The sequence below is a fragment of the Rhineura floridana genome, chromosome 3, assembly GCF_030035675.1.
Source record: "Rhineura floridana isolate rRhiFlo1 chromosome 3, rRhiFlo1.hap2, whole genome shotgun sequence".
NCBI classification, from domain to species: domain Eukaryota; kingdom Metazoa; phylum Chordata; class Lepidosauria; order Squamata; family Rhineuridae; genus Rhineura; species Rhineura floridana.
Genome location: NC_084482.1, coordinates 73,730,939 through 73,746,870, shown reverse-complemented (window position 1 = coordinate 73,746,870; position 15,932 = coordinate 73,730,939). Strand labels below are relative to the sequence as shown.

Here is a 15,932-nt window from a genome sequence, read left to right as displayed (position 1 = left end):
GCAAAGCCTTTCCAAAACCACCCAGATTCCACTTACTTTCTCCTCCCTCAATTACCATGTGACTCTGTTCTGTCCCCTACAAACTCTACGTCAATCCTTAACCCATCTCAGTTTTGCCTGTTTATTGTACACCAAGCTCCACAGAAAAAGCATCTAGGCCCATCGTTGGTGCTAAACAAATGTTAGTGAGGAGGCGGAGGAAGAAGTGGAGACCCAGAAAAAGGGCTTCACTATGCATCATGATATATTAAGAAATCTAACACGATGGCAGTGAACTTTTTTTTTAAAGAGTCTTTTGTCCTACAATGAAACAGACATACGCCAGCAGGAACAAAGATTAACGTGCTACATTTGTTCCATGGTAACATCATTCTATCAGCAGACTGATTTGGTTAATAACAGATGGGCTACCTTTCAGCTATATTAATTTATGCCGGAGATCATAACATACTATGTGTGCTTGAGAAATGAATACAGAATGTATATGTGTGGGTGCAGCACGGCACATGTGATTTTTGAATGCAGAAATGGAAAAACCTGAATCAAATAAATTATACTGAATAGCTAGGATAATTGAATCCATTGGATTGAATCACTTTACAGGAGTTACTCCCCCCCCCCAATAATTTATGGAGAAAGGCAATCTTAAAGCCTCACTAATACCATACTGGTGGCAAAAAGGAATGCAACATGTATTACTCCTGTATTTACAGCTGGCTTTTCCAAGCAAAATCAATCCACAAACTAAGACAGACAAAGCACATAGGAACTTTCTCCTGCAATATAAAAGTTACTGGATAGACAGTTACCTTATTTGATTTTTTAAAGCGAGGGCAGGTGATAGGAAGGAACTGAACGAGCAAGGGGCATTCTGAAAGGAAGCACTGCATATGGGGCTAACTGAACAGAATACAGATTTTGATGGAAAAATATGTTATGAGCTACTGAAGATTACATGTTTTTTCAAAATGAAAATTGGTTTTGTAAATGCTACGTTAGTATAACATTGTCAAACAAAGATATTAGAGATGAATTTGATTAAAAACAGTTAATTTTAGGGAAGCCTTTTTCCTTTCTTGCATTCTCTTTAATTAAATGTTCAAGAATTTAAATAGCGTGATGGCCTCCAATGATTTTTATTTATTTTATCAAAAGTTATATACCACTGGATTGTAAAAAATAAGTAATTAAAAACATTTTTAAAACAATCAGCAACTAACTAAAAAGATCAAAACAGATCAATATGTGTCTGGACAGGTTTTCTTAAACAAAAAAGGTTTAAGCAGGCACCGAAAGGAATATAGTGAGGGGGCCTGCCTGATGTTAATAGGCAGGGAGTTCATAAATAGCACCAGTAAAGTGTTGAAGATTTTAGAAGCAAAGCAACTCATCCCCCAGTATATTATTATGTTCATGTCCGATTACTCACCAGCTGAGTAGGGATCTGGCTTGTGATGTCGTGGTGACGGGTGGTGCTGGATGACTTGCTGGGGTTTTGATGGCTGTGGTGGCGGTGGCGGCTGTTGCTGCTGTGGGAGTAGGTGTTGCTGCGGAGGTGGCTGAGGCTGAGGGATATGGGAAGGGAACTGCATCGGCTGCATATGTACTGGCCTCTGCTGTGGCTGATGCTGCAATTGTTGCACTGGCGCATGAGGGGGAGGTTGCAGGGATGGCTGAGGCTGTGACTGCACCTTCACTGAAGGGAGGAGAGAAGTCTGTGGCTGCACTTTCTGCAGCTGCTGAATGTACAACTGCATCTGGCTATTACTCAGCAGGTTGTGGTGAGGAGCAGAAGGTTCTTCATCCTCCAGAAGCTCCTGGGGAGGCTGGGGGAGTGGGGGCTGTGGAAGCATGGGCTGCTGGTTAAGAGCTGGTGACACTGCAGGAGGCCGAGAAGGTTTAGGGGGCAGTGCTGCAGCTCGATTACTAGGTCTTGAGGGCTGCTGAGGCAGAGCATTGTGCAAAGCTGAGGAAGAGAAAGCAGGAATACATGGCATCAAATACTGTGGCATAGAAACAGTTGCTGAGATTCCCAGAGAGTTAAGGCCAGGTCTACACATGCAACTGAATGAGTGGGAACAAGGTGACTAAGTTCTGATAATGTAGAACAGATTGTACGCTTCCCATTTCAAGTGGAAGTTCTCATTTTAACCCCTCTGCACACCCCAAAAACCCCACTCACTGAGAGTTAAAAAAATAGCACCTTTGAAGCAAGATTCTAGCCCAGCCTGCTCCCAGCTGTGCTAGTTTTTTGTCTTAGAGGATACTTTTCATATGGGGGAACATTCAAAATTGTTATCATCCTGCTGTAGTTTAAAGTGGGACAGTCCATTCTACTACCCAAGAACTCTACTGCTTCTCTCTTCTTCATGAATAGAACAAGCCTACGAGATACCAAAAGGGGAAACGACGTATTTCATTGGGCAGGTATTTGTGGGAAATGTCAGAAAACGTAACAACTTGAATAAAGAAAGAAAAAAACCTCTTTCTGAAATATATTTTGTAACTTTCAAGTCGGCATGCTCTTATATTCACAGAGGTTTGTCCAATAAAAGTTTATTTTATTTCTTTCCTTTCTGGCATCAAATATAAAGAAGAAATCACACACAGCACAGCTCTTTACACATTAAAAACTCCTGCAAAACTTTTTCTGTGCCAAAGAGATCAATTGAAGAAGAACCCTACACATTATGGCACAGAAACCCAGCCCTCCAAACTCAAAATCCTGATCCTTCAACTATGGCCCAGTGCTGACAAAATGTTCATATCTTGCTAAACAACTCACCTGGAGGGGACACTACTGCATGTTGATTCAAGTGAGGAGGAGTGCTATGCTCAGGTTGCTGGGGGAGATGCGGTGGCAGCTCTGGCTGAGGAAGATGCATAATAGGTTGACTGAAATGTGAGATAGGGTCAAACATATTCCCTGGGAGCGGATGCTCCATAACTGGGATCTGTGCTGGAACAAAAGCAGGAGGAGAGGACTTGACTGGAGGTGCTGCTTGTTGAGGGGCAGATGGAGGTGGTGGGAGGGGCAGTTGCTGTGGTTGCAATTGTTGCTGCTGCTGCTGTGCCTGTTGATGGTGATGATGGTGATGCTGCAGGGAAGAAACAGATTCTACAATCATTGTTTTTGTATGGACTACAACACGGGGAGGGAGTGATACCCCTTTCCTAATAAATCCTCTCCCCCTGCCCCCACCCACAGCTGCTCTTTCCCACAGGGTTCTCTTTAAGGAATGCTCAACTGAATCTCTGTGATGGAGAAAAGCGCGGGGGGGGGGAAGCTGCAGTGGAAAAACTGTGGGTGGGAAGTGCTAACCTCCCCCTGGGCAATTCTCCACACAAAAATGCCTTCTCCCACAGTTGCTTGTGTTTATAAAAATTGGTTGTTGAAATTTTGCTACATGCATATCTGTGCAGCATGCCATTTAAGAACAGTATCATAGATCACTGAGTCTTAGGCTGGGAGAAAAATATGAAACAAAGAAACTATTCTTTTTTGAAAAAAATCCAAACTTTTAATTTTTTAAAACAAGTTTAGTCTTTCCTCAACCTCATACTCCGTGATAGTTTTAGCAATCAACAGCAGCAAATTTATAGACATATTCTGCCAGGAAATAGCACTGTGCAAAGGGCAAGGGAAGTTCAACAGTTAAAATTCTTGCTCCCAAACAGTACTTACATAACTTAACTCAAAGACAAGGACTTTCACCAAATGTATTTCAAAAAGCAATTTAAACATCTCTTAACAGCAACAGCCTCTCTTGTTTGAGCTGCACATTTTCAATCATTAAACACCTCTTCGTTCTTCAACTGGGAAGAATCAGAAGTCTCTGAGGGAACTTGAGAGCTAGACCCATGATAATCAATTCTTTGTCCATTCTGGACTCTCTTTCTTTGACCAGCTCCAGTCCCTGATTAATGCTAAGGGAAGATATGAATAACTTGTCTAAATTCTGGCTCCATATCTTTCATTGCTGTCCCATGTGAGACAAGTCTAGGGAGCTGAGGTGAACAAAGCTTTACCCATTCTCTTGGACATGGAATAGGCATCTTTATGAAAAATTCATTTAACACTGAGCAGAGAAATATCATTCAATTCTCTTCCCTTGTACAAAATGTACCTTCTTCTGTTCTCGTCCAGAATGTCCTTTTTTCTTAAGTTTTGGGGGCATTTCTGCGGGAAGAGAACAAAGGATTATTGTGTATGCAATGCTTTCCAATACAAGTTGTGTTACAACTACAGCATTCAAGTCATACAAGTAAGAGTACAGGCATCCATAGAAAACTCCATTTTGTATACCAGTTTTTATATACACACACACACAGAACGAGAGAAAAATATTCTCTGTCTCTGTGTGGATGTCCCAAACAAGAGACCAAACAGAAACACTTCTATTTTACAAGGAAGCTGTTACAACAAATGCAAGCTGTGAGCCAAAGCCTCAGGAAAAAGAAGGCAACACCTGGGTTTAGCAATTCACTTTTGTATCTACTAACAACTCAGTTGCCAGCATGTATTTTACCACACCTTTTCTCCATATCTGTCTTCCGTACTAAATATATTAAGAATAGCAGCAGCTTGCGTACACTGAAGTAATGGTCATCCCCTCTCCTACACAGGGCTATTTCCTATGTAGCCTAGGAAGCAAATAGTAACTGTTTGCTCTAGGGCTTTTACTATAACATTTGTTTAAGGTTTTTATACATAATAAAATGCCAGAAATATCCTCACAAAGACCATGCTCTGCTCTGCTTAGTTTTTTGGGCGGAGGGGATTGGTTTAAGGTTACTCCAGAAAATTGGGAAGCTGAGGTAACCCAACTGCATCTGGAACGGGAAGGGCTATCCCAGTACGATTGCTCCCTTGCATGCTGGCAATGGTGTGTGCATGAGTGCAAGTGTAAAACAGACTTTCTTATGACTCAACTTGTACAACTGGAAAAAGCCAATCATAGATTCTTCCATGAAGGAAAATATCTTCATAGCCTCGATAAAAAGGCAAAAAATTCTCTGTTGAAAGGTATAAGGATGTTGACTCAGATCTGCCAACTTAAAAAGAACAGAAAAGGTTAAAGACAGCCTTTTCCAGACTGGGGGTTATATCCAATGAAATCATCCCATATTGCTTCTGCCTGCACAAGGGACTTTCTCTCTTGTATTCCGCCAAGCTTTGAAGACCTGGCTCTTCAGACAGGCCTTTGGGACTTACGGGAAGGGTTAATTTTTTACGACCAATAGCCTACTACTCTGTACTGGAACTGTTTTATTGTTATATTGTATTTTATGATGTATTTTATTATGATGTAATGTATTGTTAAATTGTACGTCGCCTAGAGTGGCCATTGGCCAGATAGGCGACCCACAAATTAAATTATTATTATTATTATTACTTGTGTGCGTCCAGATCTGTTTTCCCCATCCTCCTCAGCACATCTGAAGGGGAGGTGGCATGGGGAAAGGAGAGGGACAGGAAGTCCCATTGCACAGGGAGTTCTTGCACCAATGGGACAACTTTGTTGGATACAACCCTGGAAAATTAATTTTGAATCCAAGGCATACTTTTTTCTTATGAGGGAAGAAGTCTTTTCCAGAGTGGAAAGTTCATTTTGATTCTAAGTTGTACTTGTTTCTTATTAGGGAAGAAAAGCACTAGTAAATCCTAATCCTACTGTGACTTACTTTAAAAAGTAAAATAAGTAATAAAACACTGCTTTGTTTCACAAACCAAAAAAGTATGGACATGAGAAGATTTCCTTTACAGTTCACACCAAAAAATACAATTATCTTCACAAGAATGCTTTGTGTCCTTTTGGCCTTTCTATGTATCTAGATGGGCAGGTTTTCATATCTGATTTTTTTGCAAGGCTTTAAATATCTGATCTCTTTGCAACTGAAGTTATTGAACTCAGACCCTTCTCCACTGTTCTATAACATCAAATTCATTTTCCCATCAGGTGCCTTTCAAAACTTGTTGCAATCTGATAAAGACAGCATATGAAGTCCCCCTTGTGCTGCACTTAAAACAGAAACACCAGAGACTCCTCCACACACCAAGAAAACATTAACACACATATCATGTTCTTATCAATATTCTACCAGTATTATCAGGTTCACCAATATCATCTTCACTGGGAAAAATGTATGAATTTACCACCTGTCAATTATTTTCTTAGGAAAACACAGCCAAAGGAACTTCCTCAGCTTCCCTAATTGGTTGCAAGGATCCAATATGTTTCTAAGTACCATATTATTTTACTAGAAGACCTTTACTGTGCCAGCTACTGATTTCCACTTTCTATTCAATCATAATTGTAGGGAAATTTCATGTTGAAAATTAAAGATATAGAAGCACTCCTATACCTTTACAGTGCAATGTGGAAAGTAGCCTTTACTGACCAAGTTGCCCTTGAGACAATTGACTCACAAGTCAGTTGCTCTTCGATGCAGGTCAGAACGTGAATAGAATGAAAAATAAGTAGCATCAGCCACAGAAATCTTGTTTGCATCAGCTACAGAAGATTATGAGAGCTAGCCTTTGTTTTTAACACCTTGAGAGTTAGCTTTGTAAGACACTGGACATTGCTATGTCATGGTTTTAGTAAGCCAGTAACACCTCAGTGCTTGACCATCATATACATATTTTAAAAAGCATGTTAAGCATTTCTATAGGGCAGATGGAATAAAAGGTAAACACACACGCATATATGAACATGTGTGATCTGTTGTTAAATACTGTCCTTTTGCCAACAGTATAAAGTATTCTTCTGGTAACAGTATAAGAACTATAGATAATAGTGTTATTCCATTTTACAGATGAGGAATTCAGTTGACTAAATGAGCAAAATAACTATGGTTGTGGTCTTGCATTTCATTTACACCTATCTCTATAATTGTCTCTGGCAATCAGTTTCCTCATTGGCTTTTATGAATGAGCCAAATAATGAACGAGTTAAACAAATTACATTACCATACAGGGAGCTGCTGCCAAGAGCCACTATGGAAAAAGTCTAGATGGGTGTGCTAAGCTTGAAAACATAGTCCATATCGGGGCAAGGATTTTCCAGGCTATAATTTGAAAGACCAGAGCCTTCAGAACCCAATTTGTGTGAATGCAGGTGAATAGTCACTTTTTTATGCATCAGTCAGGAAGCAGTCTTCCCTGGGAGTTACTAAAACATTACATGTGTAGTGCATCATCAAATCCACCTAGAATCCTTGTTGGGGACATCCATGGAATCTGTCCTGCAACTGTTGTTCAGCACTCAGTTTCTATAAAAAAGGTACTCTACCTTGGATTTTTTAATAGCTTTTTATTCAGTCACAAGCCTGTCAGAATGAAATCTTCACAGCACAATTTCATGCATGGAACTGAGTCCACTCTCTGCCTGTATTATGCTTGAAACGCAATTCAAATGTTATTTTGGCAATATGGTTGCTGTTGAAAATAATTTCATCGTGCTCAAAGCTTCATGGACTTGTAGTAACACATTCCTATATGGGAAGACTGCAGAATAAATACGTGCCTCTGCACTGGTATAGGTATTTACTATGCAAGTATCTTGGTAACTGCATGAAACCTCAAATGAGATATTTTTGACAGCAAACATTCAACTGAGGTAATGTATAAATAGAGTGCAAGAAACGTTTTGATATATTATTGGCTGGGTGCATGGTTTTTTAGTTTAAATGAATTACCAGGTGACCCAATTTAATTTCTGTAAATGTGGGAGGTTGTTTTTTGGGAAGTATAACTTCGATTAAGTAGGTTTCTAAATATACACAAGTTTATCTGCTGTTTGTTCTTCTTTGCGCTTTATTTTCTTGGTTCCATTCTCCGCAAGTCCCAAAGAAATTATCTCTGTGTGTAATGAAGAATATTACTTAAAAAAAATAATATAGGAAGGTACTGATAAGGGCAAGCATTCATCTTGAGTATCAGAGGGATTGCGATTGCTTGAAAAAACTGATATGGATGTTTAAATTATTTCTGGCATCAACTGACCCGAGTTCATTTCTTATACATGCATTGGTGCCCATATCAGCATAGTTGTGAAATACAGTACCTGTTAGACCCTCCCCACCCGAAAGAAAGTTGTATGTGTCAGTGTTTCATGTAGTGATTTAATTTTTTAGTACATCCTTAGTCCAAATTACACCAATGTTGTAATTAGTGACAAACTAATGAATCTGTGCACAAGATCTTAAGATGTTCACTGTCACACAGGTGAGAAAAAACTGGATCATCAACCAACATCATCAGCATTTCACTACTCAAACTAAGGAGCAAGCAGAGGCAGCAGTGAGGACTTTCTTGGTTTGTTTCAACTGGAAGAGCTATTAAAATGTTTCGATAACAGGACACTAGTCCAGGTAAGATAATGCTGAACCTTCTTAAAATACTAAAACATCCAAACACTGCATTGACTTTATGAATGGCTCTTTCTATATTTTAATGCAGTTTTTAGCTTATATAAAATTGTTAGACTGATCATTAAGTAATTCAAAAGCCCTGCTTCTTACATGTATACAGACCCTGATTAATTTCCTCTATAGGCCTTGGTTAGGATTCAAAGTATTGTGAGGTTGCTTCCACATGTGCTGTGGCGGGGGGCTATCTTCTATTCCCCTAGATGCAAGGCATCAAAGGATGCAGGATCCTCTAGAATCACTTTTCAGAGGCACAAAAGGCTGTAGAGCAGGGTAGTCAGCCTTCCTGCCCTGTGCGTGCAGAAGTGACTTCCACACATGCACAGAGGGGTTTGGAGTGTTTTTTGGTTTTGCACTTTTCAGTCCTGCAGAATGAAAATTGGAGAAGATCCCACTTTGGTCATCAGATCCTAGAAAGGATTTTCAGTAAAATAAGCCTGGTGTGTTAGAAAGAAAAGAAAATTTGTTTTATTTCCCAGTTGAGCCAATAAGAGCTTTCTCAAAAGAATCAGGATCCAACTAGTTTATGTGTCATCATATATGTTTACATATTCTAAATTTTGATTTCCTTAAAAGACGTACCAATTGCAAATGGTACTAGAATAAAATGTGAAAAGCACTTTTCCCCATTTTGAAATGTCAGGTTAAAAACTACAACTTTAGTTATTTTACAACAGGTATATTTTCTGTAGTAAACCAAATTCTTTATTATTTTTATTATTTTAGAACAAAAGTAGAGAAACTATACAATTTGTTTTAAAGGTATTGTGATTACATCACTGTTAAATTATAAGCATGCAGATAATAGAAAAAAACAGATTATATAAATTACTGATAAATTATTATTTGTAAAAGTAAAATAACCGAACAGCTGAATAAAAATGACAGCAGACAGTCAATTCATTATCAAATGCATTTTGAACAGTTCATACTTGTGCATAAAGGAAAGCAGAAGTACAGCTTTGCTAAAAACATGCAGTTATACATTCCAGAAAAAAAAGTCAAGCCCTTATCCCATCCCTTCAGAAAAATTAAACAAATGACAAGAACAAATGCAAAATGGAAAAAACAATTTAACAATACTAATAAAGACAATATATTTTAAAGCCCTGAATAGTATTTTTTTATGTATGAATAACCTTAACTGACTTGCTTTTTAGGAAGCAATGTGCTATAGTGTTATAATGAAAAGTCTAGTTACTTCCCTTTCTGTGCATAAATGTTATTATTTAGATATGTAGCCCACCTAATCCTAAAAGCTCAGAGTAGATCAACTTTATATAGTGTTGCTTGCCATTTACAGTATGTACATTGAATAATTCTATTACAAGTCATTAGCACAAAAAGCTTAAAATTTAATCTCAAGTTTACTCTGTCTTTTGTTTTATATAAACAGGGGCAACCTTTAAAATATATTTCTAAGGTAATTATACATATATAATGCTGATGTTTAGTTTTTAATAAGGAATTAAAATACCTAGTTCGTAGAGGGAGTATAGAGTGATATACAGCACCCTTGCTAAAACTACATACACTTAATGGCTATGTTGTGATCTTGCAGATAATCCAGCAGCTGCTTATCAAACAGAGCTCCCATACAGAACAGCTTCCTCATTAACTGGACACATCCTGTCAGTGCTGTGCCACTGTGTGTGCAGAGCTATACCTTATATGAAACTAAACAGGGAAGCCTTTTTCACATGGAAACTCTGGAGATGCAGCAAAGGCCTGTGAAGCTTTACAGTAGACAGATATGTAGCAAAATAACATTAAATATCTCTCTTTTATAAGAATCTCAACCTGTTAGCCCCCTCCAAGCTGTAGCATGAAAAGAGGACTTCTACATTCCCACTACTAGGAGAGGTATGATCAAAGGGGGACAATTCAGAATGAAACTAGATGACCCCATTTATACTTGCTGTCATCCAATGAAGCCAATCCTTCAGCAGTTTTCATGCCAAACCACTGAACTTCTTTTTAAACTCTGAAGAGGCTTAAAAAAGCAGTTCAGAGGTTCAGCAGAAGGAGCTGTTGGAGGGGAAACAGAAGCAAACTCTGGTGCACACATACCTCTAGATCATGGCCATAGCATATAAGATTGTTTACCCAAGCAAGTGGCTTCTCATGTAACAAACAACTCTGTGGGTATAAACCAAAACATGTAAGTTGTTAAATCCAAAGGGAGCTAAATTTTCTGCAAAGGTCTCCATCAGCCTGAGAGCTAAGTCTGAACATTTTCTTTAGGTCACAGGCGTATGTAAGCAACTGAAGTCACAGGAGTTCAGACACACAGAAAAAGGTCTGCACAGACCACAAGCTAGATGCCCAGTAAAAGGTACTGAATAATAATATATTCAATCCAAATCAAAGGCAGCTTGATGATGAGGAAAACTGTTTTAAAGGCTGCTAGGATCTAGTCAGTCACAGTGCATGACATATGGATACTATCCGTTTAAAATTTCACAGCTCAACATATTTCACTGGAAATATTCCTCATTTCCTGTAGCACAGACTCTAAAATTAAAAGATAAGTTTGAGAAAGCTGTTAGATGGGATCATACTGAAAGTGTTACCACACACTAATTTGGTAAATGTGCTCTAATTTACTGCAAGAAGGAAAACTGAAGACTAACTCTATTAAGAACATGCTCTAATTTCAATAAGGGAGGGCAGGGCCTATGTCAACTCTGGGTTTGTATCCAACTAAGTTCTGACTAACTTTGGCCCATTCATTTCAATGGGTCTACTATGACTAGGCCTTGGTTGGATACAGCCCCCTTTCTCTTTCCTCATGATGGATAAGCACTAGGGTACATGGTGATGGAATAAAGCATAGGTAAGTTTGCTTCTCTTGTGGTTTGAGGCTAGTGCTCACCAGTTATGACGTGTGGGGTGAATTCACAATCAACTCTATTCTTTAGTCCTCTATCAAGTGAAGCCTGAACAAGCTCTTAGGTCCTTGTCTGCTGTTCCTGAGAACTAGGCTCATGTCATAAGAATCTAAGGTTCAATCCACATCACTCGCAAGTAAAAAAAACCCCTATCTCCCATTCTTTTGAATGTATACAGAAGACAGCCTAAATGTGTCTAAGGAAAAAATCACTTAAAAAAAAGTATCAAAATCCAACTAAAATTAAAAGTGCTCTAATTCTTTCACTATAATGATTTGCAGAGGATGGGTGGGTTGTTGGGAGCCTTTCAGAGTTGATTAGTAGATGAATCAACATACAATAACTACTTTACATTAACATGCGTGTTAGGCAGAGCAAACCTAAGCTGGATCTGGGTAGATGATGTACCACTATGTTCAAAGCCCTACTGGCTCATGCCAGCCAGGACAGAAGGGGTACATATGTGTGTTTGGTTGCAGGAGTTCACTGAGATTTTCAGCCTGGCAGATTTTGACTTATCTAATTCTTCACCCAACAAAAAACAATTGTGGGGGGGGGGGGCGTTAGTTATGCCACCTGGCTGATAAAGCTAAGAGGCCTAGACTAGGCCCCTTTCAGAGAAATGGATCAGCTTTGAATCCAGTGGATCCATAGTCAACTCTACTCCGTCTCTGCATTTCAGAGCCCTGTGCCTGCTACTGCTAGTGAGACAACCACTACTGATACAGCTTTCCACCCATCAATTTTTCTGTAGGTGGAGGCCAGCAAGGTCAGCAGATGAGCACCTAACTCTCTTCAGCAGAAAAGATCAGGTTGTGATTGCTCTCAAGCCATTTACAACAACCAAATCCAAGGCAATATTTCCCTGGTTTTTAATCTCTTTTAAAATATTCCTGTGAGTGGTGTTCTAGTCGTGGGACACTCCTTCTGGGGGTGAGACAATTTTTGCCAATTTCTTCTTCTCCCTACAACTCCTTGTAAAGCTGCTCCAGAAGGTATGCAGACCCTCAAGAACATTGTGAGAAGTAAAGCAGGAGCTAAAGGGGAAATCAGCATAAACTGCTTCCTTCCCACTTCCTCCAGCAGAAAACTCTGCTGCCTCTCAGTCCTTTCTGTGAATGGAACACTCTAGATCCAAACCAATAACCACCCTCTCTAAATCTACTCTAGAGGGTTAGGAGATCCTCCAGAGCAGATTTAGATTTAGAGGGGTGGGGTGAGTAGCAGGGGGAGGGAGAACTGCTGAAACTTGCTTCCCTTCCTGTCTGCAACGGAAGCCTTATAACTAAATTTTAAAAACAATTAAATTATTGGTAGAAGGATCTATATCATCATTAATCATTGTTCTGATTGTTAGAGAGTCTTTGCAACTGCTTGATGGAGGCAAAAGTCCCAAATGAATTTAGTTTGATTCATCTGTATGAATGATGGCTAGTTGATTCCATTAAATAAAAACATTACTCATGGCTTATAGTCTTTATCTGAGGCTAAACACTTTGATATCATGACAATACTTCCCATGGCCAGAGAGAAAAGGAATTTTTAAATTGCACAATATAAGTTGCTTCTTCAGTTGTACTGAACTGAGGAAGAAAGCTCTGGCTGCACGCCAGTTTCCTCTATATGCACAAATATCTTCTGTAGATCCTGACTTTATGATTTAACCTTCTAGCTGAAAAAAGTAGTCCAAAGCCAGCAAGCAATCTGTCTAAGAATATATGCAATATATAAAATCAATACTATGAAAAGGAAACAGATGAGGATTTACTAACAACTTAAATCCCTTTCTATTCCAAGGTATAAAGTGCTGTTGGCTCAGGTGATGATGGGAGAAATCAATGGGTTGGATCCACTGCACATGCTGAATGACTGACTTCTGTAAGTGCAATAGAACTTCTTCTCCCTTTCCTCTCCCGTCTCCAAATCTGTTCTGAAGGGTTGGGGGAACCTCCAGGGATTTTGGGGGGGGGGATAAAAAGGGAGGGGAAGTCTTGTTTGTGCTCACGGAAGTCATTCTGCATGTGCTTATGTAGTAGGATACAATCCAGTATTTTCAGTAACATTCCATTTCTATATTCAACTTATGATACTTTGAGTACAATGTGTCTATGACTAATTAATTGTGTGAGCAATCAATATATTAGAAAATTAAAATTAAACCCCCTGAAGTGGACATCATCCCCCAGATTAGATGTTATTTCTGAATTGCTCGGCCTTGCATTACAGTATGTTAATGTGGAAACTGGTATACAGGATCTCTTGATAGACATCATTCAACAGTGACAAACTGCAAAAATATAACAGAGTTTGCTGTGTTTAAAAATACTGTTAACTCAGTCATGGTTAAAATGTGTTTTTAACTATAACAGGCATAAAAAAAGAAAGAGCTAAAATATGGTAGAATACAATGGATGCATCAATGTGGTATTTCAGGATAAGAAAAAAAACATTAAAGACATCCATGTTCACATATCACAGATGATACTTATTGATATTAATCAAGTCTTAGCTTTCTGTTGAGTGGCACACATCTCTGTCTAGGAAACACTAACGTATTTACATCCCACCATCTATGATAGCATTAAGGTTGTTTACAAAAAACAGCTCCCAGCAGATTAAAAACAACTACACAGTGTGAGCCAAACCATTACAAATAAAACTTGCATGCCAATCACTGAAAGGGGGCAGATTCGCCTAGAGTGGGAGGTCCATAATTTGGGTGCCACTACAGAAAAGTCCCCCTTTTTACTGCCTATTTTGTATGTAGCCTCTGTACATACACACAATTTTCCAAAGTGTCTTTTCTTCACATCTGCCTCAAAGAACCCCAACCTTTTTAACTTCCTCTGAGTGTAAAAAGCAATGTAGGGGTTTAGCATATGCATTACAGACAGATGCTTTTTGAAATGCCAATCTTACCAAATTCTCAAGCTTCCTTTTAAATTCAAAGAGTTTACACAATTTTTTTTTAGCACTATGTAACAAGAGAAAATCTCTCAAAACTTCAGGTGTGAATGCATCACTCTTCTCTGGGCAATTTGTATATATTATGTTCATTAGACAGCTGGGTATGCATAATTATCATTCATATTGGATAACTAAACACACTCCTGTCTACAGACATTGCTAGCAAGGTTTGTGACCTGATAGTAAAGTGAAGAACAAGCTTTCCTCCTTAATTTTTTAAACAGCAGTAAAAGGAATGTTCTGGAAAAACCAAGCTTTGCACTTCAATTTACTCTTATGTTTCTACTGTGAATACTGAGAATTCTAATGATAAATTTACTGTAATGAGAACAAGCTTGCTTTGACAAAAAAAAAACTATACAACTGAAAATGAAACCTTTTTCTTCTACCAGTCTTTGTTTTAGGCCTGCTCAACAGCAGGAGAACCAATATCTAATTAATATAAAGAACAACATTCAAACACATTGACCCATTGTTTCAAGAAAAATACAAATATGTATTTATCAAAGCTATGCTATTAATTAAAATACTTGGGTCAAATATAAACTGGTAGCACATATTTTATATTTGTTCCAAGAAAACCTAATCTACTTGCCCCTTTAAAGAAATTTGCTATTGAAAATCATGACAGTGAGGAAGAGTAAAAAATAAGACACCACATGGAAGATCAGATAAATCTGAAAATAATTTTTAATCTAAGAGCATCTTCTGAAAACTACGTGCTAGGGTGACCAGATGCAAGAGAGGACAGGGCTCACACACCTTTAATAGTTGTGCAGAAGAGAGAAGTTCAGCAGGTATAGCCTTTTCTGAAATTCCTTCTTCTACACAACTGTTAAAGGAGCAGGAGCCCTGTCCTCTTTTGCATCTGGCCATCCTAGTACCTGCACAGTCAAATCTCTATCACTTAAACCAATATAGAAGAAAACCTAGGATTTAAAAAAATAATAATCCATCTTAATAGCTCATTTTCCCTTTCTAGAACTAAACAATTTCAGGAGCCTTTTCACATACATAGGTAGATACTAGGAATGGGCCTCTTACAGTCTATATGAAGCCTCTTTTGGTGACATAGGACAATGCCTTCTAGAAGTAGGGTTGAATACAATTTACCTTTTTAAACATATTGCCACTGACGTTTTCCTATTACTGCTTATACTAATTTTAGTAACCTTTGAAAATGTCATTTTAAAAAAATCCTCAACATACTACAGCACAAACCTATCCTGAAATACAATTCTACCTTCCCCACAGCCCCCAGTACCACCATCCACACTGTAGGACTGGGGAAAAGTATAGGAGCTGGCATTGGGGGCTATAGGGGAAAGGATGGAATTGACAAAAGTCACCTCCCCCCTTCTCTACTAGTAGGATCCCACCGCTGGATCAAGAGCCATAGAGATGAAGTCTGGATCCAACTTGTGCACTTGATGAATAAAACTTAAACTCAGCTAATCTTTGAACTGCCTATTGTAAAATGTTTTATAGTTCATAAGAACTGCAGATCTACTGTAGCAAATGAAGAGTGTGCAGAATTTTATTCTACCATATTTATTAATTTTACACTATGTAATGTTGGCACTAAGTGCATCATAAAGAAAAACACAGATTTTGGATCATATCGGGAGTATACAGTAAACA

The 15,932-nt window shown here is 38.5% G+C and overlaps 1 protein-coding gene and 1 long non-coding RNA gene across 12 annotated transcripts in view; one reads left to right on the top strand and one right to left on the bottom strand.

Moving 5' to 3' along the window:
• The window catches only part of BRD4 (bromodomain containing 4), a 128,232-nt gene that overhangs the window by 9,216 nt on the left and 103,084 nt on the right, over positions 1–15,932 (bottom strand). For all 10 annotated transcript variants that reach the window (XM_061616561.1, XM_061616571.1, XM_061616570.1 and 7 more), the window contains 3 exons: positions 4,128–4,180; positions 2,786–3,098; positions 1,430–1,966 (listed from right to left, as the gene is read on the bottom strand). In XM_061616561.1, coding sequence (XP_061472545.1) covers positions 1,430–1,966; positions 2,786–3,098; positions 4,128–4,180 — 903 coding nt within the window. The remainder of the gene's footprint in view (positions 1–1,429; positions 1,967–2,785; positions 3,099–4,127; positions 4,181–15,932) is intronic.
• Positions 1–15,932, top strand: part of LOC133380060 (uncharacterized) — a 42,609-nt gene that overhangs the window by 21,449 nt on the left and 5,228 nt on the right. Inside the window, exons 2-4 of one of the 2 annotated variants that reach the window (XR_009761359.1) lie at positions 8,231–8,376; positions 10,678–10,768; positions 13,122–13,202. This is a non-coding gene — a long non-coding RNA (uncharacterized LOC133380060). The remainder of the gene's footprint in view (positions 1–8,230; positions 8,377–10,677; positions 10,769–13,121; positions 13,203–15,932) is intronic. The other variant, XR_009761358.1, reaches the window with a different exon arrangement.